At 36.3% G+C, this 12,019-nt stretch overlaps 1 protein-coding gene across 13 annotated transcripts in view; it reads left to right on the top strand.

Moving 5' to 3' along the window:
- LOC125932906 (membrane-spanning 4-domains subfamily A member 14-like) overlaps positions 1 to 10,687 on the top strand; it is a 28,509-nt gene extending 17,822 nt beyond the window's left edge. For 5 of the 13 annotated variants that reach the window (XM_049645646.1, XM_049645674.1, XM_049645628.1 and 2 more), the window contains 3 exons: positions 4,908 to 5,027; positions 7,666 to 7,722; positions 10,499 to 10,687. In XM_049645646.1, the coding sequence (XP_049501603.1) occupies positions 4,908 to 5,027; positions 7,666 to 7,722; positions 10,499 to 10,582 (261 nt within the window). In that variant the 3' untranslated portion in view covers positions 10,583 to 10,687. Of the gene's footprint in view, positions 1 to 4,907; positions 5,028 to 7,604; positions 7,723 to 8,982; positions 9,065 to 10,498 lie in introns of all 13 variants that reach the window. The other 8 variants (XR_007460797.1, XR_007460789.1, XM_049645665.1 and 5 more) reach the window with 8 other exon arrangements.
- Positions 10,688 to 12,019: the final 1,332 nt, after the last annotated feature.

Genomic DNA, 12,019 nt, shown 5'->3' with positions numbered 1-12,019 from the left:
GAATAAATCTTTTTTTAACTTTTTATTTATTTATTTTTGAGAGAAAGAAAGAGAGAGAGAGAAGAGAGAGAGCACGCACAAGCAGGAGAGGGACAGAGAGAGGGGGACAGATGATCCGAAGCAGGCTCTGTGCACACAGCAAAGAGCCCGATGTGGGGCTTGAACTCGTGAACCATGAGATCATGACCTGAGCCAAAGTCCGATGCTTAACCGACTGCACCACCCAGGTGCCCCAAAGAATAAATCTTAAAAGTTCTCATCACTAGGATGAAAATTTTTTTAACTATGTATGATGATGGATGTTAACTAGACTTATTGTGGTGATCATTTTGTAATATATACAAATATCAAATCATTATGTTGTACACCTGAAAGCAATATAATCATGCATGTCAATTATATACCTCACTTTAAAAATTAACATTATATTTTCAATTTTATAACATGTGTGAGTAAAATATTTTACAAAAGTAACACAAAAGTAAATAGAATTAAAATACCATAAATGTGTTATGTTTTACAAGGAGTGGGACAATATTAATTCTGAGTAGAATGTGATATATTAAGGATACATATAGTAGAACCTAGACTATACAATAATACAAAACTATGCAGTTAAAAAGCCCATTAAGGAGGGGCGCCTGGGTGGCTCAGTTGGTTGAGTGTCGGACTTCGGCTCAGATCATGATCACAACTCATGGGTTGGCGGCCTGCATCAGGCTCTGTGCTACAGCTCAGAGCCTGGAGCCTGCTTTGGATTCCGTGTGTCTCCCTCTCTCTGCCCCTCCCCCACTCCGGCTTCCCCCCTCTCAAAAATAAATAAAGATTAAAAAAATTAATAAAAATAAATAAATTTCCCATTAAGGAAACAAAAGCTTAAAAAATATTTTAACCCAGGGGTGCCTGGGTGGCTCAGTCGGTTAAGCATCTGACTCGATTTCGGCTTAGGTCCTGGTCTTATGGTTTCGTAAGCTCGAGCCCTGCATTGGGCTCTGCGCTCACGGCATGGAGCCTGCTTGGGATTCACTCTCTCCCTCTCTCTGTCCCCACTCCACTCACACTATCTCTGTCTCTCTCAAATGAGTAAAATAAAAACCTTAAAAACAATATTTTAACTCAAAGCAGAGAAAGAAAAACAACAAAAAAAATAGAACAACCCAAATATATCAATAATCATATCACATGTAAATAGACAAACATTCCAGTTAAAAGTCCGATATCCTCAGACTAGCCAAACAAGTAATGCCCACTAGAAGTAATAGAATATCAAAAAATATACATGAAAAGATGGACATGCATAAGCATAAGGAAGCTCATGTGTTATAATCATTAAGAACCAATAAATACGAAGACATACCATGTGACTACCAACAGAGACATTTCAGTGTAATAAAGTGTTAATTCATCAGGAATACATAACTACCACAAATATGTAGGTATCTAATATTAGAAGTTTAAGATAAATGAAGCAAAAACTAAAGAAATAAAAGGAGAAATAGAAAAATCCACAATCATAATAGATTTTGACATGTCTCTCTAAGTAATTGATAGAACAGGTGAACAAAAACCAGGAGTAGAAAATTGAAACATTTGACTTAGTTAATCTTTGTAAAACACTACACAGAGAAAGACTCTAGAATACATACTCTTTTAAACTGCACATAGAAAAAAAAAATAAAAAAAAATAAACTGCACATAGAATGTTCACCAAGATACAGCATACATTGAAACAAAATAATAACAAATTTCACAAGATTGCATGAAATATTATAGAATAGGTTTATTATTCTTACTATAGGCAACCTACTGATGGAACAGAAATAACTTGAAATAGAATTAAATTAAAATGAAAGCAAATTAAATTAAAAACTAATCATTGTATATCCAAGAAATAATCCAAATATTTGGAAATTACACAATACAGTTAAGAAATAACACATGAATAAAAAAATCACAAAAAAACACTAGAAAATATTTTGAGCTGAATGACAGAAACACTACATATCAATATTTTTGAGATAAAACAATGCTTGAAGGAAATTTACAGCTTTTAAAAGTGTATAGTAGAAGAAATGAAGTGTTTAAAGTCCAATTATCTAAATTTCCAACTTAAAAACTAGAAAAGAAAGAGAATATTTAATACAAAGTAAGTGGAGGGCATGAAGCAATAAAGATAAGAGCAGGTGCCAATAAAATAGAAAATAGATAAACAAGAAACTAGCAAAGCTGAAAATTTGTTCTTTGAAAAGATTAATAAAATTGATAAACCTCTGGTAAGATTGGTCAAGAAACAATAAGATAAAACACAAATTACTATATCAAGAATTAAAGATGAAATATCAGTACAGATACTAGAGACAGTAAAGAAATAACATGGAAATGCTATAAATGACATTATACTAATAAACTGTGAAAAACACAACTTACCAAAAGGACGAGAAGAAATAGAAAATTATTTGTTAAATAATTTTGTTATTTGTTAAAAGGAATTGCATTAATCATTAAAGATCTTTCCATGAAGAAAATTCAAGGCACACATGTTAAGTAATAAATCTATCAAAGATTTAATGAACAAATGATATCACATGGTACACAAAATATTTCAGAACAAATGATATCACATGGTACACAAAATATTTCAGAAAACAAAGGAGAAGGAACATTTTCCAACAGAATTTTTGAAATCCAACATAATCCTGACACCAAAAATTAGCAAGGACCTTAAAAGAAAAATGAATGCTGATGTCAAAACACTTAAAATATCATAAATCATATTCAGTGATATATTTTTAAAATCATAATGCAGTAGAATTTATTCCAGGAATGCAAGCTTGGTTCAATGTTTGAAAAACAATCAGTGTGATTCAATATACTAAGGTAATTAAAGAAATGAAGAAAAAGCATTTGAAATTTTTTTTTACAAGGATCTTATCAAAATAGTAGAAGTGAATGTCCTCAACCCACTAAAGGGCACCTACAAAAAAATCTATAGCTAATATTATACTTAACAGTAAAAACCTGTTTTTCCCTTGGATCCGAATGTTGCACGTAATTACTGTTTCACCAAATTTATTTAATATTGTACAGGAGTTCTTGTCTAGTGCAGTTAAGTCAGGAAGAAGGAATAAAAAACATCAAGTTAAAAAGTTAATGGTAATACCTACTTTATTCATAGACATTCCTATACATTCTAAGAAGCCTACAAAAAAATATTCAACTAATTAGAATTTATCAACATTGAGGAATAAAAATTCACATTAAGAAGTCCACTGTATTTCTGTGTATTGGAGATGAAATTTGTAAAAACACCTTTACAATTGCACTCAAAAATAAAACCCTTAGAAATTATTTTCCCTAGGGGCACCTGAGTGGCTCAATTGGTTAAGCATCCAACTCTTGATTTCGGTTCATGATCTCATGGTTCATGGGTGTGAGTCCCATATCGGGCTCTGAGCCGACAGCATGGAGCTGGGATCCTCTCTCTCTGTCCCTTCCCCACACACATCCCCCCCCCCAAAAAAAAATAAATAAACTTAAAAAACAAGAATTTATCCCTAAGTGTCAATGAAATATTTCCAAAACCTTTGCATCGACCACTACAAAACATCACAGAGAGAAACTGAACAGTATCTAAATAAATGGGTATGTTCATGGATGGAAAAGCAAACACTTTTAAGATGTCAGTTTTCCTTCAAATGATTTTATAGATCCAATACAATCCCAATCAAAGTCCTAAAAGGATTTTTTCTCATTGTTGGTAAGTTGATTTCAAAATCTATGTGGAAATAATCAAAGAGAAAGAAAGTGTAAAACTTATAATACTTGATTTTAAGAGTTAATGAACATTTTATTTTAATGTAATTATCTCTAAGGGGAATTTATTCCAAAAGAATAAATTAAGATCAGTGTACAACAGTGAACAGCATATAGATAAACATACGATTTGGGGCTCCTGGGTGGCTCAGGCAGTTAAGCATCCGACTTCAGCTCAGGTCATGATCTCGCAGTCCGTGAGTTCGAGCCCCGCGTCGGGCTCTGTGCTGACAGCTCAGAGCCTGGAGCCTGTTTCAGATTCTGTGTCTCCCTCTCTCTCTGCCCCTCCCCCGTTCATGCTCTGTCTCTCTCTGTCTCGAAAATAAATAAACGTTAAAAAAAAAAGATAGAATTCTACTGATGCAAATGAGAACAAGGAAATAAGTATAAGACAAGGATATCCTCCAAAAGTATCATAGGGCTTATCACTCCTCTGACCTCATCTATGGGCAAAGTGTGATTATGCAGCAACATTTACATATGCATTGTCCTGAGTACATAGCCTAACAAGATGTGGCCTGAAAACAATGGCACTTTGAGGGATGTAATTAATTCCCCACTATCTTCAAGATAAAATCCTATCTATCTAGATGACACCTATCTCTCCAGCAAAATTCCCCGACTCCCCTTCTAGCACTGTTAAATGAACCATGGCGAACTCCTGGAATATTAGCTCTCTGGTCATCTGACCCTGTGTGGCACTGAAAATTTGGCTCTATTGTTAACATTTTTTCCATCTTATTCACATTTGATAGACACTTGTACATCTTCCTCACCAGTCTTCCTTGAGAGCAGGACCACTCCTTTTCTGCCTCTTTATCTAACAACACAGAGGACAGTTTGCATGATACAGAATTGGCATTCAACAATTAGTTGTCAGAGAAGGAATAAATATATGCACACTACATCAAAAGTTTTATTTTCGCCCAAATTGTTCAGTTATTGGGACAAATCTGCAGTTCTGACAGTCCTTTTGATGGCCTTTACTATTCTGGAAAGATCAGGATTTGTATAAATCTTCTACTTGAATGTACCTGGCAGTGATGTATATGGATAACTTCCGGTGACTGGTGACTCTCTTCTTTCTATTCCAGATGTCCTATACTATAGCAGTGAACATCGTAAGTGCCTGCGCTGCCGTGATTGGTCTGCTTATAATATCATTTGAGTTTATAATATACAGTTTGACTACACAAGCTCCTATTTGGCCCGAGGTAAATACCAGGTTTCTACGAGAATTTCGTCACAGATTTAGAGTTACATTTAAATTCTTTGGTGCGCGATCGAAGTAGTTAAGTATTAGGCAGGATATGGCAGTGACCTTTATCATTAATGTACTCTGATGTGTGCCTTCTGCTACAAATGTGGTTCAAACTACAGGTTACTTTTCTAAACCTAGGATCACCCCAAACCTCAAGTAAGCAACTGGAACGTATTCTAAATATTAATAGATGTGTTTTGAGTGGTTTGGCATTATATTCAATTCTGGTATTGAATTAGTATTGTGTTCAAAACTGGTATTATATACCAATTCTGGTATACAATAGGCCCACCTAGTAGTTTTATAATGGGCAGCTCAGTTCTTCCTAGGTACCTCATCTCAGAAGCCAGTTTTCCCAGACCTTAAATGATCAAGAGTATTATAGCAAGATTTGATCTTCAAAGAAGGAAATAACATCCTTATGTACTTGTGACACCCAGGGACCCAGGGATTTATGCTCGCCAGGGATGTGATCTTCAGACAGAATAAAGTCGAACACTATAAATGGATGTGATTTGGAATGTTATGTGTAATCAGTTCTGTATACACACGACTATATGGATCTTTCTGAACTTCCTGCTTCGTGTCTGTCAATCTTCCTGTCAGCAGGTCTGAGTCTGTTTTAAGTGTGTCCATGTTTGTGTTTCACTTTGTGTGTATAGCTGTGTTTCTATCCACGTGGGACTGTGGACATTTGTGCATTTAACCATATATGTTTGTTCATGTGGGGGGGGAGAAGAAGCTATGATGGCAAGGAGATAGGAATCAGTGCTAAGCAAGTTGGGTGGGAGTTAAAACCATAAGTTCTAAAACCTTGTCTGTGGATTCCTGTCTTTCTGTTCTATCCTATCTGCCCAGAGCTTGACAGAGGTCAAAAGAGATGGGCTTTTGACCAAGACCTAGGAACCAGCTTTTCTGATTTGAGCCTACCAGATGTTGCCTGTTTCTAAAGTTTTAGCCTAATACAGCAAGCTCTCTTTACTTCAAAATCCCAAACTCTTAGTTAATTAGCTAGTTCCAAAGCACATATGTTGGTTTGCATTTTGCTGAATTTTTCTTATTTCTACATAGCTTTGAAAGTGATTTTACAGCAAGTGGGATTGTAAACTTCCTCAGGGAATGATTTATGTCTCTGACTCAATTACAGAAATAAGCTAAGAAATGTTGGGGCGTCTGGGTGGCCCAATCAGTTAAGCGACTGACTCTTGATTTTGGCTCAGGTCATGATCTCATGGTTTGTAGGTTTGAGCCCTGTGTCAATGCAAAGCCTGCTTGGGATTCTCTGTCTCCCTCTCTCTCTGCCTCTACCCTACTCATGCTCTCTCTCGAAAATAAATAAACATTAACAAAAAAAGAAAAGAAATGTTAATCTACTTACTCATGGTCAGAGCTCTTTACTTGCAGAACATTCATTCTAATAAAAAATGGTCTAAATTCCAAGTTATTTCACTACACAAAATTGAGCCCTAACAGAAATCAGTTAAATGACACATCAGAGAAACATCTTCTGGCTGCAGGGAATGCTAATATTTTATGACACATACCCTGAAGGATACCTTAAAGTAAAACCTTGAATAAACATAAGCCTCCAGATATTGTTTCAGATTATATTTACACAATAGGAATGTCTCATTTTACTGGGTTGGAGTGCAATTATAATCTTGATTCTTTCATTTTTCCAACTTATCTCTCGAACCACCAATGCTTATATAAGCAAGAAACCCAAGGTCTTCTTCCCCGTTGACCATCTCAAATTATTCAAGAACATTGACAGCCAAAGATTCAATATGGACCCCAAACCTCTCGTTGAGTAGTAGTAGACTACCTCAGTAATCTACCAACATGCCCATAATTTCACATGTCATGGATTCAGTTGCTATCAAATGGTGTCAGTATTGAAAACTGGTTTCAATAGCCCATGGTGGCCTTGTCACAAAGTGCTTTGGGCCCTTCCGGCCTGCCACTATCCAAGTGTCCTACAAGGATATGGGTCTACTGGGGTTTATAGTCAGAGGCACAATCCCAGGAGGAAACCACCTACCCATAGGACACAAAAGCCCTTCTGTTGAGTCTAGTCATAAACCCAAACCTTTTTTTTCCCTCCACTGTAAGTTTGTCTTTAGGGCCCTTTCCTAAAACAGGCCTAATTCTAAACGTCTCTCCATTAAATAAGTTCTGTAACACCGAACTTCAGGAGTGTTCCGAGTCCATCTTCTCTAGAGGTCCGCTGGCTTCAGTGAAAATTTGCTGACCTTACCCAAAACCACACACAGGAAAACGTAATCGATGATTCTCTTTATCCATTTGGCAGAAAACTGTCAGCTTATGCTCATCCTCAATAATTATGAGTTATCACTATGATCAAGAAAATATATATAAATAACCACAGTTTGGGGGGCTGAGGATATATTGAGTGGTTATTCTCTTAGTTTTTTATCTTCTTGCAATTAATTGTACAATGCTTTGATTATTTTTAAAGTGTTAACGTATAGATATCTTTAAGGAATGTACATTTTATTTTTGGAAACAGAGAAGTGGTAAAATCCTTTCAGAATATCTGTTTTTATTCACCATCTTGGAGTTGTTTACAGCGTGCACGGTGGCCCATTGGATATACAAAGCTAAACATCTCAGATAATAAAGATGTGGTAAGTATCTCCTTTCTCCCTTGGTGAATTAGAAGATACTGGCTTCCATTATGAACCTGTTTGAAGAACTGAACTAAAGTTTTAATAAGATTTTAGTGTCGTCTCTAAGATGTGTTAAAGGTAGCTGAAAACACACTGTACTAATGTGCACTGAACAGGTTTCTACACAACTGAGGAACAATAATTGGCCCTAGACAAAGATGTTTTGTATGACATAATTTTTTTTATGTTCACACCTCATGAGAGAACAGGATAGAAGATAGATGATTTTCTGGCTTGAGTCTGCTTAAGTCAATAGATATTTCACTAGAAACAAACAAAAAGAACTTTTTGGAGGTTATAAGCAGGTCCAGGGATATGGGAATGCTGAAGTCTTGTATCTTTAATTTTCAAAGTTTGAGAAAATGTGTTGAATAGCAAAGTGTAGACTCTGGCGTTTTCAGAAACCACGATTTTACAGTAACTAGAAGTTGGAAAAGATGGTAAAATCCATTTTCCTACTTCCTCCACATCTACTACTTCATGTCTAAAGACAAACTTTATCTCCAACTGACCTCAACATCACAGAATCAGAGAACTTTGGTAAAAGATACATCTGCCCTTTCCTCCCCAGTTCCCCTATCAGAGGCCCAGGTTTAAGGATCACTGAATCATAAGAACAACTCAGAAGGAATGCAACGTTAATGTGGAGGAAAGAGTGGTTTATCTATGTATTCTAGACCAGATACATAGGGAGACTTAGGAAATGATCATTAAGAATCAGAATGCCTAGGGGCACCTGGGTGGCTCAGTCGGTTAAGCGACCGATTTCGGTTCAGGTCATGATCTTGCGGTTCATGAGTTCAAGCCCCACATCAGGCTCTATGCTGGCAGCTCAGAGCCTGGAGCCTGCTTCATATTCTGTCTCTCTCTCTCTCTCTCTCTCTCTCTCTCTCTCTGTCCCTCCCCTGTTCATGCTCTGCCTCTCTCAAAAATAAATAAACACTAAAAAAAAAAAAAAAAGAATCAGAATGCCTAGAACCCTGGGGGTCTTGGAGCAGAAGTAGGAAAAAAGATTTGAGAGAAAAGGGGAAGGGAGATACTTACAGATCTTGTTTTCAAATATTTCTGGTTCTAAGCCTTCATATGTACTTGGATGAAGCCATTGACACCCAGATAATATTTTCTTCCACCTCAAGCATCTGCTAAGTAAGGATAGGCATTGAAACATTCATACTAAAGTACAAATCACTGAGATCAAATCAACCATTGCTCTGATAGGAGAATGGAAATGCAAATTGCCAAATAATGTGAAAAAAATGAAGGAGCCCAAGGAAACCTTTCATCTAAGCTATGAGATGAGGTAAGAATGATATGGGTAAATCTCAGCTTTGAAAGCTATACCCAAGACTATTAGGTTTCATTCCTATCAGAAGTGTCATGTGTGGAATGTATGATTATGGAAATTATGGAACACCAGAATATGGGAAAACGTCCTCAAATGATATGTTTCTTAGGATCTCAGAAACTAGCAATGGAGAGGGAAACTTTATAGAAAATGTATTAAAAGGCAATCAGTGTTCCAGATATCAGGCTTTCAACACCCTTGTAATTTCTATGGAACGACATCTCATGTATTTTCAAAAGGAAATGCCTTTTGCAGTAGAAATGGAGATGTAGCCTCTGAGTATCGAGAGAAAGTGGAAAATCCAAAGGGAAAATTTTTTCCGATAATCCCATCTCTATTCCAAATAGTTTTATCAGATTAATTCAAAATAGAGGTTATTTAAGAAAAGCAATTCTTGGGGCGCCTGGGTGGCGCAGTCGGTTAAGCGTCTGACTTCAGCCAGGTCACGATCTCGCGGTCCTTGAGTTCGAGCCCCGCGTCAGGCTCTGGGCTGATGGCTCGGAGCCTGGAGCCTGTTTCCGATTCTGTGTCTCCCTCTCTCTCTGCCCCTCCCCGGTTCATGCTCTGTCTCTCTCTGTCCCAAAAATAAATAAAAAAACGTTGAAAAAAAAAATTTAAAAAAAATAAAAAAAAAAGAAAAGCAATTCTGCAGATTAAGATGGCAACCCAAACAAGGCATATTTATGAAATGGTAAATAAATTAATTAGCATGGAGTATAGTCTTTGTGGAGGTGAGTGGTGGGAAATGGGATTCAAGAAAGTAGATTGGATCTAAACTATTACAGAAATGAATGTTGTGCTATAATATCAAACTCTCATGCTGTAAGTGTTGGCTGCCATAAATTTTAATACTGGGAGATGGAGAAAAAGAGGACACGTATATTTAGATCACACGCACCAAACACACATACACACACGTCAACTTCATAATTCCCTATGAATAAATTGAAAGAGAAAAATCATGAATTGAACCTATGAGAATGTATATAGCTCTCGACCCAATTAGAATTTAAACCGATAGGTATTCAACACTATACTAAATAATGCAATTTAGTTTGAGTAGAAAACTATATGTTCTTACGTGATCAATATTTTTAAGGGATGTATCTATTCCTATAACATCATTTTTGGCTGTCAACCTAAGGAAACAAAAAGGAAGGAAGGGAGAAAGAAAATAAAGAGAAGGAAAAAAAGGAAAAAGGCAGCAAAGGAGGAAGAAGGAGGAAGGAAAATTTTTTAAAAGCACCAAAAGCCCATGGTTTAATTTTTAAAGCTCAAGGATGAGAACTTTCCAATTAGCATTCTTTCCAAAATTCTACCCCAAATCCTGCAGTTATTTATTTGGGAGTGTATTAATGGTTCAGTTTACTAACATCCAACTTACCTCAGGTACACGGCAGAAGGGGATCCTTTTCCTACATATTAAAGAACCGTAATGACCTGAGTCAAGGAGGAAAGCATAGTGGTGAATGAAGAACTTCATTTTGTTCAAGAGGCTTCTTGGAAAATGCATTTTAATGGAGTCCATCATAGTATTTCCTTTCCCCCATTTCATTAATAAAATTTTTAATTGATAAATATGGTTTTTCTTCTGTGGGGAGGTGAGCATAAATTTATCTCAAGTTGAATTTGGTCATAGATTCTCCCATACAATAGAAATTCTAAAAATGGGTATAATGTTTCTGGAGTGGGATTTAGATCTAATATTATATGATGATGTGCTAAATTCTGACTCAAGGAAATCATCTCGTTGTGGAAAATAAAGTCAGTATAAATTATAAAAGATCCCATTACCTGTGAGTGTCTCTTAATAGATTAGCTTGAAATACAAATTCTAATATTTCCTTCTTCCTAGATGTTGCTAACATTTGCATTGCTTGCCTAGAGTCAAGTGTATTATAATTTAATATCTCCCTATATTATTGAGACTAAATGAATGAATGTCTCTTGGATTTTCATTTCTAGAAAGTCCAGCTCCCAAAATGTTACATCTCTTTGCCCCCAAGTTTGCTTTATGTTTTATCACACTTTGAATTTTATAAACATTTTAGGTACATTACCTTGTTAGAAATTTTATATGTCTGTAAGCCTCCTCTATTTTTAAAAAACACCATGTCCCATCCCCCAGACCCCACTCACACTTCCCTCCCTCCATGAGCAACTGTTCCATTGTATACAATATGCATATTTTTAAGTGTTTCCAGACAATGCATGGCATTGTACGGTAGGCATGTATTTGTAATTCGTGTAGATCAAACACACAACATACATACACAACGTACTTTTTTTCCTCTCAACGGTACGTTTTTAAGATCTATCCACACTGCTATCAGTACATCTATCAAATTGATTTTTAAATGCTGCCCAACACTCTGCAGCACGCATCCAGAACATTTTACACATTCACTCTCCTAGAGATAAACATCTAGGTTGCCTACAGTTCTTTGCCCCTTGAATAATTTCTTTAAGAAATGAATTCAGGAGTGGAATACCTGTGTGTTATATGTGTATGTCGTTTGTTCATGAAATGCAGGAACTTCCACCATTTAGAACCATCTTCTGTTGCAGTGTCTTTAGGTTATGCACTCTTTCTTCCTTACAATCTGTATGCTTTTTGTTCCCTAGGAATTCACAGATTCTGGTTCAACAATAATGTCACTTCCTGTTTTCCAATGTAGCAAGGGCTTTTTTTTTTTAATTTCTTGGCATTGGAGTTGACATAAGAAAGAAGTAGCATCTGTTCAGTCAACCATCAACTAGAAACTACAACTATAAGAGAAACTTGAGGGGCGCCTAGGTAGCTCAGTTGGTTGAGCACCCAACTTTGGCTCAGGTCATGATCTCATGTTTCGTGGGTTTGAGCCCCAGCTGAGCTGTCAGCACAGAGCCTGAAGCCTGCTTTGGATTCTG

Source organism: Panthera uncia, chromosome D1 (assembly GCF_023721935.1).
Source record: "Panthera uncia isolate 11264 chromosome D1, Puncia_PCG_1.0, whole genome shotgun sequence".
NCBI classification, from domain to species: domain Eukaryota; kingdom Metazoa; phylum Chordata; class Mammalia; order Carnivora; family Felidae; genus Panthera; species Panthera uncia.
The sequence above is the reverse complement of the archived record's forward strand: the minus strand, read 5'-3'. Positions and strand labels throughout refer to the sequence as shown.